Source organism: Phycodurus eques, chromosome 2 (genome assembly GCF_024500275.1).
Source record: "Phycodurus eques isolate BA_2022a chromosome 2, UOR_Pequ_1.1, whole genome shotgun sequence".
NCBI lineage: Eukaryota > Metazoa > Chordata > Actinopteri > Syngnathiformes > Syngnathidae > Phycodurus > Phycodurus eques.
In genome coordinates this window covers 41,437,936-41,455,901 of record NC_084526.1, presented here as the reverse complement: position 1 = coordinate 41,455,901, position 17,966 = coordinate 41,437,936, and the positions used below count along the sequence as shown (strand labels likewise).

Genomic DNA, 17,966 nt, shown 5'->3' with positions numbered 1-17,966 from the left:
GTCGATCTCCCGTTCCATTCTTCCCTCACTCGTGAACAAGACCCCAAGATACTTGAACTCCTCCACTTGGGGCAGGATCTCGTCCCCGACCTGGAGAGGGCATGCCACCCTTTTCCGACTGAGGACCATGGTCTCTGATTTGAAGGTGCTGATTCTCATCCCAGCCGCTTCACACTCGGCTGCGAACTGCTCCAGTGAGAGTTGGAGCTCACGGTTTGATGAAGCCAACAGAACCACATCATCAGCAAAAAGCAGAGATGCAATACTGAGGCCACCAAACCGGACCCCCTCTACGCCTAGAAATTCTGTCCATAAAAGGGTTAGGGTTAGGCGACAAAGGGCAGCCTTGGCGGAGTCCAACCCTCACCGGGAACGAGTCCGACTTACTGCCGGATATGCGGACCAAACTCTGACTCCGGTCGTACAGGGACCTAATAGCCCGTATCAGGGGGTTCGGTACCCCATACTCCCGGAGCACCCCCCACAGGACCACCCGAGCGACACGGTCGAACGCCTTCTCCAAGTCCACAAAACAGATGTAGACTGGTTGGGCGAACACCCATGCACCCTCGAGGACCCCGCCGAGGGTGTAGAGCTGGTCCACTGTTCCACGGCCAGGACGAAAACCACACTGCTCCTCCTGAATCTGAGATTCGACTTCCCGACGGACCCTCCTCTCCAGCACCCCTGAATCGACCTTACCAGGGAGGCTTAGCAGTGTGATCCCCCTGTAGTTGGAGCACACCCTCCGGTCCCCCTTCTTAAAAACCACCCCAGTCTGCCAATCCAGAGGCACTGTCCCCGATGTCCACGCGATGTTGCAGAGGCGTGTCAACCAGGACAGCCCCACAACATCCGGAGCCTTTAGGAACTCCGGGCGAATCTCATCCACCCCCGGGGCCCTGCCACCGAGGAGCTTTTTAACTACCTCGGTGACCTCAAACCCAGAGATAGGAGAGCCCGCCTCAGAGAACCCACAATCTGCTTCCTCATGGGATGAAATGATGAAAAAGATTTGAATGCTATATCTCCACAACTACACAATTCTGAGTCTTTGCACGTTTTCAGGAATTATCGTCGAACATGTGTAATGTATTTAGAAGCAAATCTCTAAATTTAATGTCCAGTGTTTTTCAATCCCCACTGAAGGCCCGGGTACCAAATGCACGGCCAGCCACCATAATTGATGATTTACTAATCAGCATATTCCTAAGACTAGAACGCCACAAGTTATCAAAATGCACATAGCGTATAATCTACGAATTCTTATTTTGTTAGCAAGCTGGTGTTTTTTTTTTTGTTCCAGTTACTGCCATTTAAGCAAAGCAATGATAGAACTCTGTTTTACTCAACAACTTGTATTTCAAAAGCCAAGTCATATTTTTCAGGATAATTTCCTTCGTTCAAAGTTGGTCTGGCTGTCGTTAATAATTCCAGCGTGTTCTGGAAAAAAATGAAACATCATCAACAACCCTAGCTCAAGAGGTGCAGCATGCGTGAATTTGTATGATGTGGTTCTCTGCGGTTGAGTTGAATTTCCCCATGAGGGATCATTTACTCAATTGAGTTATATGAAAACAAATCCAAAGCAAATGTCCAGTAGGTACCACAAGGCAGCAGTATTTTCCCCCCAAGTATAACTAATAAACTACCACTGAATATTTTGTGTCCAAGTTAATGCGTGTTCTCACTGAATGATCAAATGTTGTGTTTGTTCATGTAAAGAAATTAACAGAGCACACTGATTGCGCACTGAGTTAACTGTAACCAAGTGGAAACCTTTCCTCGTTCCTTCCTATGCTTTTCCATCTCTCATGCAAATGGGACAATTCCCTTTGTGTGCATGTGCAGTGTCTCCTGCTTCACCTCCCTGACACTCCAAAGGAGGGAAAGAGTTGGAATGACGCCCGGTCCATCTGCTCCTCATTCCAAGGCTCACTCGTGGCTATAGAAGATGAGATTGAACAAGGTACGTTCAGTTAACTCGAATGAATTGTTTCTTTTCGTTTGCAGGCTACGAGTAGTACCCACCTACCTACCTATAATTTTTCTTTCAGTTGTACATCTTCTTTCATGTCATTGTGTGTCTTTTTCATGCAGCATACATCACCATGTTGCTTCAGGGAATCTCTGTAGGCGTGTGGATTGGTCTGTGGAATCAAGATACCATGAAATGGACAAATGGGAGACCGGTCAGCTATACCAACTGGTCTCCCATTGAACCAAAGAGCTACCTCAATGTAAGCTTCTCCGAACACAAAGCTTGCTATATCACGAGATGGAAATTGTGAATGCGAGTCAGCGAATTTGAATAAACTGGCGCCATAATCATCAACTACAACGCGAACCCCTGTTTATCTCTAGAGATTTGTTCCTGATAAGTGAACATTGGTGACAACAGTGTCACCTGTTTTAGGAGTGCAAAATATTAGGGATGTGTTGAAGGTATACCTTTTCGGTGGGGTTAAAGTAAGCTGCAGAGCGCATATACATGTATAATAAATGTGCATATGTGGACTGATGTATAGTGCAATGTAACTCCAGGAGGATGAGTTGCTCACTGGCTTGGGTGATGAACCGCTGTGCGCCGTGCTGTCCAACAACCACAATGTCCACCTGACGGGGAAGTGGTATGATGAGAAGTGCGGTGACGATGGCTACGGCTTTGTTTGCCAAAAACCTCAAGGTAAGAGTTAAAAAAAAAACAAAAGACCATATTTGCATTTTTTAATTTTTTTAATTTTTTTAAATATATCATCATTGAAATGGTTCAATAGGAGACACAAGCATGACACGGTACAGTAGTACTTTGGCTCACAAGTTGAATTTGTTCATGATCAAGCCTGTGAATACTCTCCTTCATCCAGGTCATTTCATTCTCATGCCATTGAATCAATCAGTCCTTTTGTGATTCAGGGAAAGTTAACTGTTTATCACGTTCGCTAGCTGGCGAGCTCCCTCGCTAGAGAGTGGACCTGCTGACGGGCTGGTCCAATATGTCACCGCCTGGCTTGGCGTTTTGCGGCTGTGTGGGTCCACATAACAGAGACACTTCCGGGAGTTAACCATTTATTAAACACGGCAGTACACGTTGGAGCGGGACTTGTTTTCCGTGCATTCAGCAGACACGCTCACGGTGCGCGAGAGCTGGGAGGAGGGCTCTATTTTTCCCAATTTTGGAACCTCATTTTACATACTTAGTGATTTATTTATGTATTTATTTTATTCATTTAAAACTGCCAGACTTGTTATCAACACTCTTCTCTGCGATGTGACAAATGGATGACTTTTTTTTGTTCACTTCACAGTCATGTGTTTCCTTTTCTGCACTCACGCTAAAGCTTATTAATTGGCACCATTGTGGTCTTATTTATAATTACCTGTGTTTTATTCCCTTTCTTGTCTCAGATACGTCCAAACCCCCCACGCACTCTTCTCGCCACCCACTCCCTGACAGCGTTGAGTACAAAAGTCGCAGTTATAAGATGGTTTCGGGCAACATGAGCTGGTATGACGCCATGCATATGTGCATAGACAATGATTCAGACCTAGTGAGCATCACCGATGCCTACCACCAGGCTTTCCTTACGGTCCTTGTCAATAGATTGGGAGTTCCACACTGGATCGGACTGTACAGTCAAGATGTAAGTTTTTTTCTTATGACAAGATTCAACATTACAGCATTTGTTGCCAAATGTAAATTCATAAGCATCCTACGTGTTCACACATGCCATGACTATTTAGAACGAGTGCTGCCAAATTCGAACTTTTCCAATATTCCATGGGAATGTATGGGAATACTGTATATGGGAATAAACCAGGAATCTTGCCTCCCTGTGTGACATTTGTATGTGTGGGGTACTCTGGCTTCTCCCCACCTTCATCCCCAAATCATTTTTCTGAAGACTTTAACTCGTCCGTAGATGTGAATGTTGGTTTGCCCATACGCTATCTCACAAAAGGTGAGTACATCCCTCACATTTGTGGAAACCTGTGAAGCTCAGGTGAACTCCATGCCCAAGAGGGTTAAGGCAGTGCTGGAAAATAATGGCGTCCGCACAAAATATTTACAGTTTGAACATTTTCACTTAGGAGTGTACTCACTTTTTGTGGCCAGCGGTTTCGACAAAAATGGCTGTGTGTTGCGAGACAGTCAATGTGCACTGTTACATACATACAGGCTGCACATTGACTACTTTGACTGATATAATATGAACACAAATGTAAGGGATGGGCTCTCCTTTGTGAGATACTCTGTGTGCTCTGCAATTGGCTTAGGTGCACCCCACGTCTTTGCCAAAGTCAGCTGGTATAGGTTCTAGCTTACCTGTGACCCCAATAAGAATAAGCGCTGTAGAAAATGCATGGACGGAACGTCTTTTTCATTTACACTACTCACAAATCGGTAGCAAACTTTCTCTCCATCGTGATATTCCATGCATGAGTGTCACCTCAAATGTGTCTCATCCTGACTGAATGCGGTATAATGTTTCCAGAGTGGGATCAACTATCAGTGGTCAGATGGCAGTGACACCGTGTACACACACTGGGATGCGGCCGAAGACGACTTTGAGACCGGAGAATGCGTGTACATGGACGTGAATGGGGGATGGCGGCGAGCTGACTGTGAAACGCATCTACCAGGAGCCTTGTGCCACATTCCGCCGCCAAGTAAAATATGAACACTCAAATATGGCTTCAGATCTGATTCCATGTCTTTTCTGCTTTTATCGTGTGGTAAATACGCCACACAACTTGAATTCCACAAGGGGTGGATAATTATGGTCAATTTTCAAGTGCTGGAAAATTTCCATGGGAAGTTAAGCTGGGGAGCGTATGAAATATTGCAAATTGGAAGCTTTCCATTGGAAATACGGGAATTAACTGGAAATGTCGGTTCATTTAATTGAAAGGTATCATATTAAAGCATATATATATATATATATATATATATATATATATATATATATATATCAACATTTTCTTTTGTCACAAGCAGACATCTAGGCAAAATACAACACAATTTGAAAGCATGACATTGCAACAAATTTATTTGTAAGTTAAAACTTTCTCATGTTAAAGTTCCCTGTTAAGGCCAAGCTTAAATTAAGTTTTGTCTGTTCATTCCCATAAATACGTGTTAATTCCAACAAATTCCTGTTAACGCCAATGGAAAATGTCCAACTTTCAATATTCCCAGAATTTAGCAACCCTAAACACAAGATTTCTGCTCGCCCTCGCAGGGAATAAGCCCTTTGTCTCATACGAGGCTGTGTGCCCCTCGACGTGGGTGAAATTTGGACACGGCTGTTACAACTTTGAGCCTGTGGTGCAGAAACTGGCTTTTGAGGAGGCACGAGAGCACTGCAGACGGAAAGGTAGGGTGGCCTTCCATCCATCTGTTTGTGTCCAGGGTCACACGCAACAAAAATGTCGTGAGGGATACACTCCATATTCCGCCATAGATAAAAATCTATGAGCATATAAAAAAGATTTTTGAAATACTCAGGGCATCGCCTCGAGCACAACTGAGCTGTCCCGGTTGTCTTACAAGATGTTTCTCCTCTCATCCGAGTAGCCTTTATCAGTTCATGTAAAGCTAGGTACAACGAGCCTATTTTTACATTTTGATTTTAGCCCTCCTGTATGCTTTGAAAACATCTCAATTGGATTTGTGCCTTTATTTTGTCTCTTGGTATGCTTCTCCTTTTGTCTCGAGTTGTGGTGTTGCACTCACGGGATCTGTTTCCTAGAGGATGAATGCCACCATCGTGGTTATTTCGCTTTCCCACATTTAAAGAAAAAAAAAAAAAACGTTTTTTTTTTTTTTCATATCAGCTAAAACGACCTTTTAGCTGATATGAAAGTCTTTGCCGCCACTGTGGACGACTGGTTAGCACATCTGCTAAAAAAAAAAAAAAAAATCAACAAATCATAGCATTATATTGAGTGTCTTTTCATTTTCACAGTCAACACTTCGGACGTCCTGTCCATCGAGAACGACGTAGAGAACCGCTTTGTCCTAGAGCAGCTGTGGTCTTCAGGTTTCCTTCACCAGAACATGTGGTTGGGGCTTTACTTCAACATTGACAGTGAGCATTTATTTTTTTTTTGCTATCCATCTTAAGGTCCAAGTACTAGTATGCTCTTTGTCCTCATTAGTAGGACAACCTGACATTTAAATCATTGGAATTTTACCCTTGGAACTTGGAACCTTTTCAGTGGACTACAGCAATGATTGCTCAATTTCAGTTCTGGGATATTTTATCAGGGCTGAAATAGGAACTTGCTAAGGGGGTACTGCATTTGAGAGGTCCAAGAGCCTTTGGGGTGGGTTCTGAAGCTTTGAATCTGATTGGAACCTTTTAGTCCCTGCAACTACAAGTGCCAAGAACTAAACGTTACCTGGAATTTGACGTGGAAATTCCTTGGCAGAGTAGTAGGACGACCACATGTTACTATTGGGTCAAAACTACACAAGTTGACAGCTGCTTGCTACTTGTACTCTAAAGTGAGATGACAATGCTACTAGTTAACATCTAGCGCTTCACTAGAAGCACCATTAGTGCACAGATGTCTACTAATCAAGAGATTAGCCTCACTAGTGACAGGTAGTTGTCCTACTAGTATGCAGAAATTTCAAACAGTGGTGGAAAAAGCATCGCTGGCAAGAATCTCACTTCTACTTGTGTACTATCGTCATTTTACGAGTGTGCGGAATTGTGTTACCAGAAAAGACAAAGAACATTCTAATCAATGAGATTTGCTGTGCCGAAACCCGGGATCGAACCAGGGACCTTTAGATCTTCAGTCTAACGCTCTCCCAGCTGAGCTATTTCGGCTGATGACCCTTTTGAATAGTTCGCTTGATGTAAGAGAGAAACAAAGGCAAATCTAAAATGTCACTTCTCTTTCTAGCGGATTCGATGGCTTGGGTGGACGGTTCACCTCTGGACTACAGCAGCTGGCCCAACAAAGCTCCCGACCTCAAGCTGCTGACCGCCGACACCTGCGTCAGCACCCGGGCGGTGGACGGAGTGTGGCGCTTGTCGGGGTGCACCGAGCGCCTCGGCTTCGTCTGCAAAACAATCTCCGGTGAGCCGGGCGTCTCTCGAAGAATTACGGGGCATACTCCACGATTTATATTTATGTACCTCTCACGCACAACATGGAAATTCTGTCATCCACATTACTGAAGCGCTCTCACACGCAGTATAGAATTTCCTTGCTCACACGCACGCTGCAGAGACACTCTCATACACATGATTGAAATACTGTATCACATACTGCATATTTGTTTTCACTCATATGCAATGATATGCAACACACACTAATGACATGCTCTTACACAAACACTACTGAAATTTCCCCTCACATACTACAGAAACAATCTAGTACACTGGACTGAAACGCTCTCACACACTACTGAATTGTTTTGTCACACAAACACTTATGAAATGCTCTCATACTGCTAATGACCCCCCCCCCCCCTTACACACACTACAGACATGCTCTCATGCTACTGAAACAGTCACACACTACTGATTTATTTTCACTCCCACACACACTACAGAAAAGTTCTCTCACGATACAGATTTTTGTTTTCTCTCAAACACTAGTGAAATGCTCTCAAATGCTAAGGAAATGCTCTCACATATTACTGATTTTTTTTTTTTTTTTTTTCACTACAGAAATGGTCTCACACAAACTATTTAAACCCTCTCACACACTACTAAAATGTTTTTTGCTCACATACAGTACTAAAATGCTCCCACTCCCACTAATGAAACACACTCTCTCACACAAGTACTGATTTTTCTTTCCCTTCACAGACAGCAGACAGCAACGCTCTCTCACACGCTAATGAAACACGTGCATGTTGTATCACCAAGAACCAGACGGGGGTTCTCTCGCTTGTGTCGTCAAGAGCGTGACTTGTTTTCCGTTCGTCCGCTGTCGTCGGGGACACATCTTGCAAAGTCTGAGATCATGCGCCGCCCTTCTGTGACAACCAAGATAAAAAATTCACTTGCCAGCGTATTGCCACGGCGGTTTATGTTTATGACCAAAGTCATTTGAAAATGTAATCTGCTTATTGCAAACAACGTTAACTGAAATATTGATGATGGTTGTTTCATTGGCTGAAATATTTGCCTCATCATTCCAACTCCCTCTCTTGACCTCAGCTAGCCTGAGGTCAACCAATATCATGTAAGCGCAGAAATTTAGCAATGTGCACTAGTGAATCGCTCTCACGCATACGACTGAAAATGTTCCCCCTCACCGTTGCTGTCATGCCCACGACGTAAACGCTCTCACCCACAAAACTGTTTTTACTCAGACATACACTACGGAAATGCTCCCCCCCCTTGCTTTTTCTTACATACAGTATTAAAACACTCTCACACTCACTACTGAAACACTACTGAAATACACACTGTGCTCATACACACACACGTACGCACATTCATCGAGAAAGTGAGAGGCTGTTTTTTATTAATAGCGGCTCTGATTTTTTTTTTTAAAGCGAGAACCTCATTTGATGTGCTTTTTTGCAGATGCAACTACTGAAGTGGAAATGGAACCATTCAATGGTAAAGTGGACTTTAATCACAGTTTAACTCTTTTTTTTTTTTTACTGAGTTTGATGCTGTGGCCCTTTTGTGTCAACCTCACTTCCCTTTAGCTGCGTTAATGCAAATGTGACGGGGATTTTTGTCTAATTGCATCATTTCCAACTTGCACTCTTTAAATATATCAATGATATACTGTTGACATCAAATTGTACCTTTTGGCTGTATCGTGGCCACATTTGGTCAATTGAAGAACATGACAACTGGATTTTGTAATTCCTTTTTTATTTACTGGATGAAATCATACAATTTGGGTAAAACGGGTTTCAGTCCAGACTCAACACTTGAAAATGACATTTTTTTTTGGTGTTGGATACCAGATGTTTTGGACAAGGGCGCTATTTCATGTAATAGTCTGAGTTTATGAAAGAAGCTTTGTGCCAATGAATGACACAATTTTGATTTTAAGAAGTGGAGCTCACCTCGACGAAACATTGTGTCCTCTGTATTTCAGGATTACATAACGGCATCATCCTCGCTGCTGTACTGGTGGCCGTGCTGATCTTTGGTCTGCTGGCAGGAGCGGTGTGCTTTGCTTACAGGAGAAACGCACATTTTCGGGGGCTCCCTGCACTCGGTACCGCCTATTACCGACAAACGGGCTCCCACGCTACGGAGTCGGACGGTAACGTGCTGATCACAGAGCTGGAAGATCACTCAGGATAACATTTAAGGCTGACATTGCAAATTTGATTCAGAACAGGGTTGACGTCTTGGTAGCAAACATTTTATAATTCAACTGTACGGAAAGCCATTTAAGAATTGATTCGATATCCTTGACGCGGAGTTTAAATTCTTCGATGGCTCAGTTGGTAGAGTGGAGGGTTGTCGAGGCTGAAATCTTTAGGTCGCTGGTTCAAGTCCGGCTCAAAAGGGAATTTGCCTATTATTTACAATAATAGGAATGAAAGATAACGTGGCTTATTCATCCAAATCGACCAATTACCTGTAGACAATGCCACAACTGCTCCATGCAACATAAATGGCTTCCAATAATGCTGTGCTACATACTTTTCTTCTGTCCCCAGATATGCGTGATAAAGAGCTAGTGTATTACCAAAGTCTGACGCTTTGTGTACAATAGAGCAATTGTGGCATTTTCTAGAGGTAGATTTAGATGAATACGTGCGCTTATTTTTGTATGCCTAATTTCATAAAGATTGAAAATTCTCAAAAATATCCTTCGAGCCACACTTGGACCAGCAACCTAAGGATTTCAGCTTTAGACCTCAACAGTCTTCCGCTCTACCAACTGACCTATCGAAGGGTTACCAGTCTCATGGTATGTGTAGAGTGGAGCAATTGTGGTATTTTCTACAAGTCAAGCCACGATTATTTTTAGTGCCTATTTTCGTAAAGATTGAAAATTCTCAAAACATCGCTCGAGCCAGAAACCTAAAGATTTCAGCTTTAAACCTCTACCGGGCGATTGAAAAGTAACTCCCTAGTTTAAGTACTTGTAATTTGCTCCTTTAATCATGGAACATACACAAATAAATTGAGAAAAATATTACAAGATATGAATAAATAAGTATTTTAAAAGGGGGAGTTACTTTTCAATCACCCTGTATAGTCCGCCGCGCTACCACATGAGCTATCAAAGGGTTAATGTCCATATGCTGTTTCACTGGTTTTCCTCACCAGTAAAACAATTACGCGAACGGCCGACTAGTACAATCTTAAAATGGACATCAAGGATATCGAACAAATGCTCGAACGGGTTTCCACAGAACCTCTTGTGAGCTTCGTGCTAAAAATAAATTAAGAAATAAATTGACACCTTTAAATTCCCAAAACCCAGCATTGAACCAGTTTCAGTTTCAGCCCAATCACTCAATACTTATGAGGTCATGTGACAAAAGGGAAAACTAAAGTCTTGATTGCAAATAAGGATTTTGGATTGGATAGTTTAGTACAGGTGAAAAAAAAAAATGACCGTGTCGCCTCAGAGCCACCAGTGTCTCCTGGTGAGAAGATTGCTGTCCAAATGAAACAGACTTCAACTATTGTCATGTCATTTTTTTTCCTTTGTAAATTTGAATTACAGGCCAAATAATCCTGTCGAAAGTATTACTAATATGAGATGTAAATACATGTTTTATTGTTTTTGTATGTTGAAAGCTATCAAACCTCAAATCTTCTACGTTTATGGAAATGCTTGAGGATTGGTTGCACATCTTTAATATCCGGCTTAAGGTGGAGGCACTCGTACGTATTTTGTCTTCACTAGTAAACCAATTCAGCACACTAGCAGAAGAACAACTCTGTCTTACCTGTAACATTTCCCCCTACAAGTGCCACTTCTGGCCTAATGGCACACCATTAAACCTTAATACTAAACTACTGTGCTGCATTAGTAACACTACTGAGGTGAACTAGGAGGAATGTGTCATGCACTACAAACCTCCCGGATCCTACGAGATGCACAAAAATGCACTCAATTGTGTACTACTAAACCAAACATGGAGTTAGTAGTGGAAAAATTTGTTCTACTAGTCATGTGGTTGAATTGTCTTACGAGTGAGGACAAAGAGCGTACTAGTAGAGGGACCTCAAGTTGGATATCAAGGATATGAAATCAATGCTGAAACTCCTTTCCGTCCAAGGTGACGTACATTTTAACTGGATGTGTTATTTGTTGCAAAGCAAGTTATGAGCTGTAATTTGCACATTTGTGTGTAGTTCAATAAATTCAAGGTGGGCCAACAAACAAACTTTTGTGTGGTGAAGTGATACTTGAAAGGTGTTCTCATTTGTTGGTAACTGAATACATGTCTCTTTATTTAACATCATACCATGTTGTATGATACTGTATTAAATTATACAGCTCTTGCAACACTGCGATTATTCCCCGTGGGTTTAAAGGTCAGATGACAAAGGAATAACATATTGTTTTATTGATTTTAACTGAACTCAGCAGTTGGCAGCGAGAAATCATTCGGAGAATTGTGACAGCAAAGTGCAGCTATTGTCAGTCCGGAGAGAATCTGACGGAGGGATGCGGTTAATAATTCATAGCCGTCTTGAAGGAATAAAACCGCAGCAGCTGCACTCTGCAAACTCAAAAGTACAACATCACTGCATGAATGTATAAGCATCAAATGTTCAAGAGGAAATTAGTCAGTGCAGCGTGTGCCGTTTGTTTCACGGAAACTTGTGTTTGTATTGTCGCATAACAAGAAGAATGTTTTTCAAATCGAGTGATCTGTGACATTTGACATCCCGCCATTGACAACCCACAAAAGGTTTTATTGTCTTTGCGGTAATTCAAACTCTTACCTGAATCAAACCTGTAGTACTGAACTTGTATTTATTTATTTCAAGGGATATTATTTCATTCAGTTTTCAGTTCAAAAGAAAAACCCTTTTGGTCATATATGTTAAAACTGTCCGTATGAACTTATATTATTAGAATATTATTAAAATGATCTTTTGAAAAATAATCCACCTCTGACGTCACCATTCTCACTGGTTCGTCAGGTAAATTGATCGCCGCTCATATTTTTAATTGATTGCAAATTCCAAATACATCAAACCGGTAACGTTTTTGGTTTGGAAATACTCCATTATGAATAAGTCATGCTAGCAATGTAGCACCCTTGGCATATTAGTGAGGTGGGGGCGTTTCTCTTGGGTAGTGAGGCAAGATGACGTGGACAGAGATAAACGTAAGGCCACATTCAAATCTTGCTTGCACTTTGAAAACTGCATAATCTACCTTTAAGTTCATTTAAAAATACTTTTACTTTTTACTTTTAAAAATACTTTTACTTTTATCATATGTTTTTATGTAATGTATTTTTTACACATATTTTAATGTTTGTACTGTACTGTATATGTTTACTGAGGTAAAGGAGTTGAGTCAGTGCTTTTAGCCACTCTAGTACCCGCATTCTTTTACTGTAACGTGCAGAATTTGGTTTGGCTTTGTCTTGCTGAAATAAGCAGGGGCGTCCATGAAAAAGACGTTGCTTGGATGGCAGCGTATGTTTCTCCAAAACCTGTATGTACCTTTCAGCATTAATGGTGCCTTCACAGATGTGTAAGTTACCCACGCCATTGGCACTAACACAGCCACATACCATCACAGATGCTGTCTTTTGAACTTTGCGTCCATAACAGTTTGGATGGTTCTTTTCCTCTTTGGCCCGGAGGACACGACGTCCACAATTTCCAAAAACAATTTGAAATGTGGACTCGTCGGACCACAGAACACTTTTCCACTTTGCGTCGGTCCATCTTAGATGAGCTCGGGCCCAGAGAAGCCGGCGGCGTTTCTGGGTGTTGTTGATAAATGGCTTTTGCGTTGGATAGTAGAGTTTCAAGTTGCACTTACGGATGTCGCGCCGAACTGTATTTACTGACATTGGTTTTCTGAAGTGTTCATGAGCCCATGTGGTGTTATCCTTTACACATTGATGTCGGTTTTTGATGCAGTGCCGCCAGAGGCATCGAAGGTCACAGGCGTTCAATGTTGGTTTTCGGCCTTGCCGCTTACATGCAGTGATTTCTCCAAATTCTCTGAACATTTTGATGATATTATGGACCGTAGATGATGAAATCCCTAAATTCCTTGCAATTGTACGTTGAGGAACATTGCCCTTAAACTGTTCGACTATTTTCTCACGCACTTGGTCACAAAGAGGTGAACCTCGCCCCATCTTTGCTTGTGAATGACTGAGCAATTCAGGGAAGCTCCTTTTCTACCCAATCACGGCACCCACCTGTTCCCAATGAGCCTGTTCACCTGTGGGATGTTCCAAACAGGTGTTTGATAAGCATTCCTCAACTTTCGCAGTCTTTTTTGCCACCTATCCCGATTTCTTTTTAACTTGGCAAAATAGAAAAATGCACGCAAAACAATTTTCCTCTTTAATTAACTTGCATTGTGAACGAAGGTGGGGAAAAAAATCACTTGGCACACTTTTCCTACAAAACATACTAACTTGTAGTAAGTAAACCAATGGAATCAGTACTTCTGCTATTACCAGAGTCCTTTTTTTACTCAAGTATCTGTGCTTCTACTTATGTAGGAAATGTAATTTTGCCACCTCTGACAACCAGGAAGTAAAAGCTAAAAGAAAAGTCATAAAACTAAATATAAGTAAAAACAGACACCTGAAAAGTCTACTGAACTGCAGTTATAAATTAGTTATACTATAACTATCAATTGCATATTTGTACTTACATTATCATACGTATATGACATTTTGTACATGCATTTCCTTTTGAAGTAGTCTCGCTGATGAAGAGGCTACTTTGCCGGAAGTTACATCTATTTTGTAAACTGCACCGGAAGTCGTACATCGGCTTACATCCCGAACTTGTCGGAGTTATAGGCGCAATTCCAGACAGTTGACAGTTAGCAGGGTGGAGTGTACTGACTGTACGTCTATCTTTTCACTTTCGGGTTACACGAAACGAAAGTGTGAGCAAAAAAAAACTGAGAAACAAAAAAAAAGGACAATGTTGCCGAAAATGTTCCCAGCGGTAGCACTTTGTTTGTTGTTGGTGTTGGGGACACCTGTACTGAGGGGGACATGTACGACTTTTGGTAAGCAGCCGCCTCAAAACAAGCATGTTTACATTTTAATTTCTTCTTCTTTTTTTTTTTGTCCCTCCGTAGCAGGGCGACGCTTTAAAGCCGGTTGAATGTGTCTAACCTCCCCGAAGAAGAAGGAGAAAAAAAAAAGAGAGAGCTTTAGCTTTTCCCACACACGAATCAGGACAATAGCCGCTGACCAACTGCGCAACAATAAGACAAACAGATGAAAAAAATGCTCTTCAGTCAGTGCTTGTTTGTTTGAACGTGTCCAAAATGTTTAATGCGACTCACTTTGACTGCGTTTGAATCACAAAATCATCCCGGTGGAAGCGGCACGTCAAGTTAAAAATACGTTTTTTTTGTTTCTTTTACACCGGATCCCCTCATACTCGCGGTTTGCCATCCGCGGATTCACCTATTCGCGGATTTCGTTTTCAATTTAAAAAAATGTTTTTTATTTTTTGGGTGCGGAACCAACTCCGAAAACACATTTGGCGGTCTATTCCCGCTTATTCAAGAATTTTGAGCATTAAAAAAAAAAAAAAAAAAAAAAAAAATTTCATGACAATTATAATGACTGACAATGATCCGCAGATTTTCACCATTCGTGGTCCGTCCCAGTCCCTATCCCCTGCGAATATATCAAATCACATTTACCCATTGAAATTGCATTAATCCTTTATAGATTTCTATTTCAATTTCTGTTATGTTTTTAATTTAAAACAAAAACAACTGCACCGGATTGTAAACAAATATGAAAACGTAATAAAAACACAATAAAAGAGAACTTGTTTTATAGTGTACTGTACTTAAGCCCAAAGTCACATGCTCTGTAGTACATTCATGTGTTGTTCCTTAAGGGGGTGTGGGATGGTGAGTGACCTCAGGAACTGTAGTCACGTGGTTAGTTCAGCAATCGCGTTGTGGAATAAATGGGTGAAATTGGCTTCCTTTTTTTCCCCTCACTTCTACTTGAGCAGCGATGTATGTGAATCTTACTTGTAAATCAAGTTGTTGGGGCCACAGCTAACCATTATTTCAATAATAGCTTAATCTGTAACGTTTTTTAATTAATCAATGAATTGGATTACAAAAAAAACCATTTAATTTCCATCCATTTATTTTTAAAAAACGACATTTTTTAAAATTTAAAGTGCAGAAAATGCGCAAACATAAACTGATTATGAATCAGTTACTGTTTTGGTCCATACCATCCTTCAGAAAATGAGCAAAAATGTGGATCATTATTTTGCAAAGTAAAAGTAGATGCTTGTAGATGTCTTATTTTGACATCAAATAAAAAAAAAAACATTTACTGTTGAGAGGTGGAATTCTGAGGTTTTGGACAATTTCAAGTTAAACAAGGTCTCTAAATGAATAATCAATTATCAAAATAGTTAGTTGCCGATTAATCGATGAATTGTTGCACATCTACAAATTTTGGCTCGTAACAAAAAACAAAAACAAAACAAAAAATCAACCAAGCGATGGCTCACAGCTTCAAAAACTTTTAAATTCCGGCACTTGTACATCAAGGTACCACTGTACTTTTATTTGTCCCGGAAATTAAATGTTCAGTTTTTCTGAATTTTTTTTTTTTTTTTTTTTTTTTTTTCTGTGGCAGTGGAGGACGCGTTCACCATCCAGCACTCTATCACAGGGAGCTGTTTATCCGCTCAGGACTCAGGAAGTTTAGGTCTTTCGGCGTGTGATGCAAACAGCACGTCCCACTTGTGGAAGTGGGGCTCGGGTCACCACCTCTTTCACGTGGAGACCTCCCTCTGCTTGGCGTTGGACGTCCACACCAAGTTTTTGTCCCTGGTGGACTGCGGCTTGGACATCTTGCTGTGGTGGCGCTGCCTAGATGGCGCCGTGTTCACCGTCTACCAAATGGGTTTGGTGGTCAGCGGAGGCCAGTTAGGAGCCAAAAGGAACACCCGTGACATGTGGGTAAGAGGAGGATCTCAGGACAGCATCTGCCAGACGCCATATCGCGGTGAGTGACATGCGACCAAAACATTAGGAACACATCCTAAAGGGTCAAACTCAAGGCCCGGGGGCCAGATCCGAGCCGTCGTAACACTTTATGTGGCCCACTAAAGACAATAGAGTGTGTCTACCAAAGATTTCTCAATAAATGCATTTGTTCTCTTCATTTTGGCCGAAAATCTGAACCAAAAATTGAACATTTTGTTCACTTTTAGCAGATCCATCCATCCATCCATCCATTCTTTGAGCCGCTTCTCCTCACAAGGGTCGCGGGAGTGCTAGAGCCTATCCCAGCTATCATCGGGCAGGAGGCGGGGTACACCCAGAACTGGTTGCCAGCCAATCGCAGGGCACATAGAAACAACCAACCATTCGCACTCACATTCACACCTACGGGCAATTTAGAGTCTTCAATCAACCTACCACGCCTGTTTTTGGGAGGTGGGAGGAAACCGGAGTGCCCGGATAAAACCCACACAGGCACGGGGAGAACATGCAAACTCCACACAGGCGGGGTCAGGGATTGAACCCCGGTCCTCAGAACTGTGAAGCAGACGCTCTAACCAGTCGACAACCGTGCCGCCCTTTTAACAGATATTAAAAATATTTTTCACCAAAATCTGTTTTCAACATTGAAAGATGTATACGTAAATATTTGCGTGGCTGAGATCCAGATCAGAGACCAATGCAAGATTATAATTTTCTCGGATTTTGCTGTGCATAGGTAGCCTATGTTTGAGTTAGATGAAAATTATTTTTTGTCTTACTCTAGAAATCACTGACATAACTCCCAATTGCTATTTGGAGCATTGATTTGCAGGAAATAAAAATGATTAAAACATCAAAAATGGGCCATTGTTTTTGGGGGCAATTGTGTACAGTGTGCCGCCACGATAGCAAAAATTCGGAAGTATTTTAACGTCCCCCCACCCCCTTAAAAGATTGATAACTGCCTAAAGATGCCACAAGATTGCGGCGAAATGCTCATTTTGTCTAACTGAAACTCCTCAACTCACTTCAACAAACTGTAATTACTTGGCAGTTGGCACCAAGAAGCCACAAAATGGCGGAAAAGCACTACCTTTGTGTAAATTAAGGTCCTGAACTCACTTCTATCTAGTTCCTTGGCACCATTACGCTACAAGATGGTGCCAAAGTAATACTTTTATTGCATTAGCCTGAGCATAAACACAGCGGAAAACCGGAAGATTAAGATTACGGTAAAAAAAAAAGGTGAATGCCAAACTGTGAGATTGAGACCAAGAAGATTATTATTGGGAATAAATTAATACAATTTCAGCAAACAAACATTGGAATTTTGTTTGTAAATGTAGGCCAGTGTTTCAGTTCTTGCAGGTCATATAATTACATCTCTTGACATGTAAGGAGTGTTAAATTCATGAATTAGACGGTGAGAGACAACAGAAAGCAGGTGTGTCACTTGACCAAACGGGTTTCTGTACATTTCTAACAGCTTCATTAAGGTGTTGATCCTCATTCCTCTCGGCGAAGACTGCTTTTATGTGAGATAACAACAATTAAGTTGGGCAAATTCCTAGCTCCTAGTAAAAAGAGATGATGTCTCATCTATATCGGCCTCGGGATTTTGACGTCATACTCCATTGTCCATGTTCTTTTGAAGATAATGTCGGCGTGGTCTTTGTACTTTTGTCCCAGATAATTGCTGCATTCATAATAGGTGGTAAAATCCCTCTCATTTCATAGCATGGACAAGTGTGTCGAAACATCTGACTTGTCCTGTATAATGTATGTTCATGGTTGCTTTTTATTTTGGAACA

At 41.7% G+C, this 17,966-nt stretch overlaps 2 protein-coding genes and 1 non-coding gene across 5 annotated transcripts in view; 2 read left to right on the top strand and 1 right to left on the bottom strand.

Annotated features, from left to right (window-relative positions):
• pla2r1 (phospholipase A2 receptor 1) overlaps nucleotides 1-11,347 on the top strand; it is a 30,269-nt gene extending 18,922 nt beyond the window's left edge. The window contains exons 21-30 of one of the 2 annotated variants that reach the window (XM_061670749.1): nucleotides 1,852-1,969; nucleotides 2,101-2,240; nucleotides 2,545-2,686; nucleotides 3,409-3,644; nucleotides 4,497-4,671; nucleotides 5,244-5,378; nucleotides 5,970-6,092; nucleotides 6,919-7,095; nucleotides 8,559-8,594; nucleotides 9,088-11,347. In XM_061670749.1, coding sequence (XP_061526733.1) covers nucleotides 1,852-1,969; nucleotides 2,101-2,240; nucleotides 2,545-2,686; nucleotides 3,409-3,644; nucleotides 4,497-4,671; nucleotides 5,244-5,378; nucleotides 5,970-6,092; nucleotides 6,919-7,095; nucleotides 8,559-8,594; nucleotides 9,088-9,299 — 1,494 coding nt within the window. In that variant the 3' untranslated portion in view covers nucleotides 9,300-11,347. Of the gene's footprint in view, nucleotides 1-1,851; nucleotides 1,970-2,100; nucleotides 2,241-2,544; nucleotides 2,687-3,408; nucleotides 3,645-4,496; nucleotides 4,672-5,243; nucleotides 5,379-5,969; nucleotides 6,093-6,918; nucleotides 7,096-8,558; nucleotides 8,595-9,087 lie in introns of those variants that run through there. The other variant, XR_009768188.1, reaches the window with a different exon arrangement.
• Nucleotides 6,770-6,842, bottom strand: trnaf-gaa (transfer RNA phenylalanine (anticodon GAA)). Its single transcript has one exon. It is a non-coding gene; the product is annotated as a tRNA-Phe (tRNA).
• Nucleotides 11,348-13,957: 2,610 nt separating the features above from the next.
• Nucleotides 13,958-17,966, top strand: part of ly75 (lymphocyte antigen 75) — a 30,184-nt gene continuing 26,175 nt past the window's right edge. For both annotated transcript variants that reach the window (XM_061670744.1, XM_061670743.1), the window contains exons 1-2: nucleotides 13,958-14,187; nucleotides 15,803-16,174. In XM_061670744.1, coding sequence (XP_061526728.1) covers nucleotides 14,100-14,187; nucleotides 15,803-16,174 — 460 coding nt within the window. In that variant the 5' untranslated portion in view covers nucleotides 13,958-14,099. The remainder of the gene's footprint in view (nucleotides 14,188-15,802; nucleotides 16,175-17,966) is intronic.